The sequence below is a fragment of the Henckelia pumila genome, chromosome 1 (assembly GCF_033568475.1).
Source record: "Henckelia pumila isolate YLH828 chromosome 1, ASM3356847v2, whole genome shotgun sequence".
Lineage (NCBI taxonomy): Eukaryota > Viridiplantae > Streptophyta > Magnoliopsida > Lamiales > Gesneriaceae > Henckelia > Henckelia pumila.
Genome location: NC_133120.1, coordinates 68,998,717 through 69,007,495, shown reverse-complemented (window position 1 = coordinate 69,007,495; position 8,779 = coordinate 68,998,717). Strand labels below are relative to the sequence as shown.

General features: G+C 36.1%; 1 protein-coding gene across 1 annotated transcript; it reads right to left on the bottom strand.

The window, feature by feature from the left end:
• Positions 1-5,033: 5,033 nt before the first annotated feature.
• LOC140863728 (uncharacterized) lies at positions 5,034-8,420 on the bottom strand. The gene is made up of 6 exons (XM_073267739.1): positions 8,207-8,420; positions 7,426-7,590; positions 6,890-6,979; positions 6,339-6,464; positions 5,819-5,923; positions 5,034-5,162 (listed from the first exon to the last, which is right to left on the bottom strand). The coding sequence occupies exons 1-6, from the start codon at positions 8,412-8,414 to the stop codon at positions 5,080-5,082; spliced, it is 777 nt and encodes a 258-aa protein (XP_073123840.1). The 5' UTR covers positions 8,415-8,420; the 3' UTR covers positions 5,034-5,079.
• Between the last annotated feature and the right edge of the window lie 359 nt (positions 8,421-8,779).

Below are 8,779 nucleotides of genomic sequence, written 5' to 3'. Positions count from 1 at the left end.
GCCTCAAATGAGAACTCCCAGCAGGCTGTCCCTGCGACCTCTGCTGAACGGTGGCCTGAGAACCAGATCCTGAACCAGAACCAGAACCTCCTCTCCCAGATAGTGGACAATCCCTCCGGATATGACCAGTCTCTCCACAACGGAAACAAGCTCCAGAAGCTCTGCGGCACTTGTCAGATGGATGGTTCTTCCCACAGTGATCACACTTGTCCTTCTTACCGAAACGGACAACACCTCCAGAACCAGAGGAAGAAGTAGATCCAGACTTCTTAAAAGTTTGGGCACGGGGACCCAAAGAACTAGCAGGCCTCGACTGAGGGAAAGACCTGTTCCGCCGAATGCTGTCCTCCGCCTGGTGACAACGGCTCACCAAACCCTCGTAGGACATGTCGTCGCCAACCGCCACACGGTCATGGATCTCAGGGTTAAGGCCCTGAAGGAACAGATTATACTTCATCTCTGAGCTATCAGCAATCTCGGGGTAATAGGATAGCAGATCAAAGAACCTCTGCTGATACTCATCGATAGACATGGCTCCCTATCGCAGACTCAGTAGCTCGCCTGCCTTCGACTGACGGAGTGCAGGAGGAAAATACCGCTTTTGGAAAGCTGTGTGGAACTCGGCCCAGGTGGCCACTCCTCTCGCCGTAATAAAGGGTGCAGAAGTAAACCTCCACCACCTACGGGCTCGCCCATCCAGAAGATAGCCAAGGGTCTCCATCTTCTGCTCCTCGGTGCATTGGAAAGTCTGAAAAGTCGTCTCCATGCGGTCTAACCAATTCTCCGCATCCTCCGGAGACTCACCTCCAACTAAGGGTTTAGGACCCATAGCTAAGAATCGATGCACAGTGAAACGCTCGTCGTCATGATGACGATGACGCCGTTTTCGACGATGCTCTCGGTCGGCATCACCCCAATGCCCACCAATACTGCCATGAGAACTCTGGTCATCACGATTTGCCATCTACAAAAATACCTCATGATGAGACTAAATCCCAAGAATACTTTTGCATGCTCTGATACCATAAATGTAGTGACCCTTACCCGGATCACCTACTAACAAAACTTAGGCATGCAATTAACTTAATTAAACAGATATCAGAATAAAACTGCGGAAATCATAAACGATATACAATCCCAAGTAAAGGAATCTGTAATTTATCCAAATAATATACAACCAAATCGAATAGCTGTATCAACCTCAAAACAACAGAAATAAAACCTAAACGAAGCTCCAGCTGGTCAACCACTGACTAGCCTCTCTTTGATCCACCCGCCTCATCCAATCGCAAACCTGTCCCATGGAATAGGGTGTCCAAAAACACAGAGTACGAGACGTGAGCATAAAACGCTCAGTACAAGAGTATGAGTATACATGCATGCAAAGTGAACTCCCTATAAACTCGAGGTCAAGGATCAGATAACAGAGACAGATCGGGCCCTGGTATGTAGCACGCTGTGCCGTTGCTTCAGGAGGTGGCTCCCATACCATAATACCAGTGGATATGCCGGACCCAAATCGATGGAAGTCCAATCACTAACAGGATAGGGAAAAACCCTACTAACAGACATTTCGAAGGAGATAGCTCAGTATGCAAAATAATGCAGCATAAATCAATGACATATAAACCATGCAGTCACATAATACATGCATACTCAGTCAGGATATCTCGAACAGTACTTCTGTACCTCAAAACAGTGTAAGCTCTACCAACTCTAGGTCCACGCCTATAGTCTGCTCTACACTTCCAAATGATACTACTATCATTAAAGTGCTCTAAAAGCCTTAACTAAGCTATTGCATACTCCTAAATATTTATAGGAAGCAAAAGCTATACCTTCGTCCGTCGTTAGCCCTTTGATGTCGATGCCTTCAGAACTTGGGTATAACTCTGCTACGACTTCCGAACGCCTCGCCGACCGTCGGGTCAAGCCTAGGAAGGCTAGAACAACTCGAATAGACTAGAAAGGAGAGGGAAATACTCGGAATTGGCAATTGGAAATGAAGTCTCGGCCCTCTATTTATAGACAATGATCGGAACTTCCGATCCTTGATCGGAACGTCCGAACCTCGATCGGAACGTCCGATCCTGACATCGGAGCTTCCGAAGATCCTGATCTGCCACGTATCAAAATATAACTTGTTAACTTCGGATAGGGGTGATCGGAGCTTCCGATCCTGATCGGAACTTTCGATCTTGCCACACGTCATGCCTGACGTAATACCATCGGAGCTTCCGATCCTGTTCGGAACTTTCGATCCTGTTCGGAGATTCCGAACTCACCTTCGAAGCTTCCGAACTCTATCCAAGTAATTATGATTAATTCCTTAATTACTGATTTTGGGTTACGGGCTACTACACTAGTGGTCCTCAAGATCATATTGACAAATTTTATGCGAAAGCAGATTTGTATGACATCACAAATGATGCTTACTGCAAGATATTCTGAACAACGTTATCAGGGCGAGCACTCACATGGTTCAATAAGCTGACGTCCGAATCCATTGCCAACTTGGAGCAACTCACCGAGTGTTTCATCCAGCAATTCTCAATTAACAAGAAATACCCGAAAACAGCAGCATTAATTATTCACAATTGTTCAGAAAGAAGGAGAAAAGTTTGAGAGACTATGTTAAGCGATTTACTCACGCGGTTCACAAAATCTCACACTTGAACCACGATTTGTTATCTGGAATAATGCAGCAAAACTTGCGCCATCGAAATGTCAAGGAGTCAATAACGGGTAAGTCGCCCAGAAACCTAGAGGAATTGCTGGAAAAGGGCTGAGAAATACATACGAGTTGAAGAATCTGTAGAGCCACGTTACTTGAATAAAAGAAAGAGAGAAGAAGAAAGACCAGATGTTAGAAAGCGAGAAGAGAAACGAACAGCACAAAGCCCTCGCCTCCAGAATATACCCCTGAATGCACGTCTGACCGATATACTTGTCGTGGCTGAAAAGAAAGGATTATTATGTCCCCCCGCCCCATGTAGAGTAACCTAAAGAGCCAACGTTCGGATAAATATTGTCATTTTCAGAAAAACAAAGGTCATACTACAGAAGATTGCTTTAGTTTGCGAGCAGAAATTGAAAAACTAATAAAGAGAGGATATTTGGGAAATTTTGTGAACAAATCCCGTGGTGAAAAACGAGATGATAGGCGCCTGGACGAACAACCAAAACGCGACCATCAAAAGCGCCACGATGAAGTCGGGAAACAACAAGAAAGAGCAGATGAAAATTTGCCCATTGGAGGAGTAATCGCCGTAATCACTGGGAGGCCAGCTTGTGGTGACTCGAATAATGCAAGAAAAGCCCTCCTACAGGCAACAAAAAAAGGGGGGGAACACTTTATCTAGCCCCACCCCTACCAATGTATGAAATTGAAACCATCCAAGGAGGACTATTATTCAGCGACAAAGATCTGCATCAGTCATGTATGTTTATTGTAAGACCCCTGTCCCACATTAAAAAAATGAAAGGTTTAAAATGAGTTTAAAATGGACTACAATAGACTCATATAACAACTTGGGTTAATCATTTTTGTAAAGCGAGAACGAATACGAAGTAGTTACTATGAGAGCCCATTGTGCAGTCGCGCAAGAGCGGGCCTGGGCCCGAGGCGTGACATTTTCACTTTGCAATTTCGATCTTCTATGTTTTTAGATTTCAGTTTGAGTCATATATGTTTTTATTTTTTTGTCAATTTTATCCCTTTTTATTCGAAAATTCTTACGTGACACTATACATGTCAGCTCGACATCAGCACTGAAATGGTGGCACATCAACGCCACATCAAAAAAATGACTAAAACTGCCAAAAAAACCAAAGATAGCGGACTAAAATTGAAATCTAAAAATATAGAGAACCGAAATCGCAAAGTAACAAATATACGTAACAAAATATTCAATTTTCCCTTTAAACTGTTCAAAATCTACCAATATGAGTTCTATCGAGAGGCACACGCAACAATTATTATATAGTAGAAAAAACTTATATGTATTCACTTTATTTATTTATTTTTTTTGAGTTGAGGGAGATGATTGTTGTAATTGGATCTCGGACTCGAGACCTCGTCCCAAATTTTAAAATAAGTTACAAGTATAGGTAAATTTTAATAAGATATAAAAGTTCCGATCCCAAATATAATGGCTGCGTTTGTCAAGAGATCACAAGATGTATGTGAACAATGTTACGCAGCATGATGATATGTACATATATATATGCATTAATTGTTTTTCCATATTCGAGTGTTGTGCCTGAGTTTTAATTTATGATGTTTATTTTTTCATAAAAATAAGTTTGTGCTTTACTTTGAGTGATATGATTAGATATCAAGCATAAAAACTCCAACGAGACCATATCATGGGCGAGTTTGTTATATGAACTGAACAGTCCGAGTCTTGAAATATATTATTATTTTATGTGAAAATATTATATTTTATTATAAATATGGATTAGGTTGATCCTTTTTACATATATATATATATATATATATCTGTGATATCGTCTCACAAAAAACTTATTTTTAAATAGTTTTTTTTAAAAAAAATCATAATAAAATGCCATAAAATTTTTAAAAATAAGAAAAAATTATTAGACTAATTAATAATTATTTAAACTAATCGAGAAATAAATTAGTAAGAAAAATCATTTTTTAAATTTTTAAATCATATCTGGAATATTTTTACACAAGATTTCCTTGTTCTAATTGTCGATTGATGAATTTAAAACAGTATATATAGTCACTAAGCTATGTCATAGGCTCCCATTAAACTCCAGCACTCTAAATTTCTTTTACAAGAAAAAGTAATAAGTCAGATGGCCCATAGCACAACACAGGTAATGGGCATGCATGCATTCCTACGATATCTCGGTTATAATATCGCGCGATCAATGTAGCATCGAATGAACCTGATATATCAAACAAATAGAAGTAACAACGTCATCTTAAATTCTAAAACATTAATAGAGCCAAGTAGTACACATGAAAAGTACTTATTAATTCTAAAATGGTACAATATAAACCCAAACAACCAGAAGTCAAATTTCTGACTGAATCCTAAAGGTTTCTAGCTAATTGATTCCATACAACCAAGCCAGGCCCGTCACCACGATAATCAAGCGAGTGAATCCCACGCTGGGGATCAAGGTACCCACTGCAAACAACCAAAATTGAATAACATGTAAAATTAAAATAAAAACGAAAAAAAATGCGTTAATAGTCGTGTAACTTGTTCATTTTCTATTTTAATTTGAATCCAACAAATTTTCAAGTTACAGTTTCAGTACATATATGGTAAGTTGGTCCTTGTTTCCATTGTTTCCTTTTTCAACTAAATATTCACGCGTTGTTGGACATTGATATTTGTTAGGATCATGCTACATGTATAAATTGGGTTCAAATTGCATTTATAATTACAAAATTATCCTATACATTTTTTAAATTTTTTTTTCCAAATAGGATAATTTGTAATTTCAATTGCAATTTGTAATAAAATTTGTAATATCATTTGTACATATAAAATTTTTCTATTTTCTGATGTGTCTGAAGTCGTCAGAGAAATATGAAAAAAAACTAATTTTTGCACTGAAACTGTATCTTGAAAATTTTTACGACTAAATTTAAAATTGAAAAGTCCTGTGAGTGAAACTGTAATAGTGTAATTTTTCAAATGAAAAATAGTACACATGCATGCATGAAGTATATTTGATACCAAACATAAAAATTGAATGAACAACAAAAAAAAAAAGAAAAGAAAAAAGAGGGAGATATCGTATTGCAATATAGAGCGAGAGACATGTAGAGTCTAACCATGGCTCGTGTGATCAAACAAATCGATTGCTGGAAGATGGCTTGGAATATTTGATGTGTTGGTAAAGTTGAAAGCAAAGTTTGAACAACCCGCTCCGAACGAACCTAATATAATATTGTGAAATAAAATTAAAGAATCATGAGTATAATTATAAATTGTTATTTGCATATACTTCTTTCTTTTGTTTTCACGTCTAAATTAAAGAACACAGCTTAAAAAAATGCGTAAACTTTGTGACAAAAATGAAAGTCGTATCCTTCAAAAAAAAAACTATAAAAAAAATCTGAGACAAGGAATATGTCTCCGAAAAAAAGTGGATGCAAAACATTTTAAGTTCACAAAGAAAATGGAAAAAAGACAGAATCCGAGACTGTATTGTTTATATATATAGAAAAAAAATCTTTGTAAAAACGAGAAATATTGCAACAAAGAACAATACATCTCCAGATCGAATACGCCAAAAATGGGTGTCATATGGATTTACAAATTAATCATTTTGATGAGAAATATTGTACTTACAATCTCGGAAGCATGGGAAAATGGTGGAATTGAGCAGATTGTAGTACCCCTCTTCACATTCACAGCTATGTGTAAATGGAGAGGTTTGATTGCAGTAACCTCCCCCACAATTAGTCCAGAAGCAGGCTACCACCAAGAAATTTATGCAATAAGCTTTAAATAAATAACCATATTGTATATATTTTTAGGTATACGATAGCCAAAATTGTGCTGTAAGTTTGTTCATTCTGTGTTTTCGTCATATAAGTATTGCATTTTGGGTTTTCTTCTTCTTTTTTTTAAAACATAGTCCTGATGTGACGACGTCGGACATGTCAGCATCTTCTGATGTTACATAAGAATTTCCGACATCACATCAGCACTTCAGCGGAAAAAAGAGCATAACCCAAAACATAGTTTATGTTAGAAGACCAAAATCCCAAATTGAAAACTTATGACAATGACCAAAATACAAAATAGGCAATCTTACGAACCGTTTCGACTATTTTTCCTATATTTTATTAGATGAATTATTAAAAAAATAATGGGAAAGTCATAAATTTTTTTGTTACATTCGAAGATGGATAAATTAGCTTGTCTTTCTCGTTGTCTGTTGTCCAACTCAGGTGTAGGAGTATTCTCGCAGCCGTAGTTGATTGTACCTGTTGAACACAAGGATAAATGGATATTAATCTTGAAATATTATTAACTTATTTGAAATAAGATAATATCTTTTGTGCTTGAATTATATATAAGTACATATTTTCTTTTAAAAAAAATTGTACAATTTTATATACTGATCATGAATAAAATATGCAGTAAAATGTTAATATGTATGCCAATGAGTGAGATTTAATATATAGTATTTTTAAAATGAAAAATCAATATATGAAACTATTATATTTCTTTAATTTATCATATCTTTTTGATAGTGTGGAACGGGCAGCGCGAGATTTGAACATCTTAGAAGAATTTAATGCATTTTATAAGATATTCATATGAACATCTTGCGGTGCTCGTAAAGTGTTCAAATACAATCGTCCAGAATATCATATATATATATATATATTATATAAAAGAAAATATATATAAATAGAAAAAATCTCACAATTGGGGACAACACAAGGCAAGAACTTCAAAAAGCCACCATTATCTTGTTCATAACGAGCTTGTCTCCAACCATCCTCGCACTCACACTCATAACCAAAAGTACTGTTATCTGTCACAAAACAACTCCCTCGCCCGCAAACGTTACCTTCGCAAGGATTTCCCCCTATATACACAACAATAGATTTTGATAATTCCACAAGTTTGCCCCAGTAATCATATGAGCCGTACCGCAATATATATATATATATATATATTATATATAATCGATATTTCTGTCATCTATGTACTTGACGCCTTGCTATCTTGATAATTTCAGTTCTTCGTTTTGCTTTTCTACTTTTCATGGAAATATTTGTCGAACGCATCAATGTAACATAGAAAAAAAAAATAGTAGAAGAAGAAGTAGAATCAAATATGGTGGGCTAAAACTGAGATTTAATTGTCAAAATAACAGAGTGAAACATAAAATATCAAATTTACTCTTTTATCTATAAGAAAAAAACCACATCAGCCCTAAGCTAAATATATGACGTCATAAATAACCAAAATGAAAAAAAAGAATCTTGCTACAATAATCGTTCTAATTAAGTAATTATCGAAAAAAAATCATTAAAAACCCAGAATATTTTTGTTAACAAAATCACTAATTAAACCTTTTATACAAAAAAGTATTTAACACCAAGAATAGTTATACAAAAGCTATCTAAAAAAATAAATAAATAGTTATACAAAAACACTGATTATCAACAAACAACATGCATGTGCACATGATTACGTACCGCTCATCCGAAATTTGGATTGCATAAAATTCCTATATGAAACTTTTTGATAGCCTAATGGATTTAGGAAAAAGATGAGATACAAACCGAAGAGAGGAGGAAGTGTGGGAGAGTAGTAGTCGTTATAAGGAGGAGCAGCAGTCGCGACGTAGAACTGAATAACAATAGTAAATATTGCAAGAAAAGCAGAATCACAAAGTGTAACCATGATGTATAATTTGGATATTGAATGTACTAATTAAGTCGAAAAGATTGAAACGGAGCTTTGTATATATATAAAAAAGAGTAGTGGTTGAAGGGAAAGGGTTGGGGGAGTCGAAATGCTGCTCATAATGGATGTTGTTGGGGGAGTTGAGGGAAAGTGCCCATGATTTTGCACAAATGTAGTATAGCACGGGGCCTCCGTAATTCATATCCCGCCAACTCTATTTTTAGTTATTTTTGGGATGTTTAGACAAGTAATTATAATGTTTATAAACATTTTTATAGAAGAATTTTTTTTTACAAAATAATTTTCATTAAAAGTTTTAAAAATAAATATATGTTAGGACAACTATTTTAAAAAATGTGTTA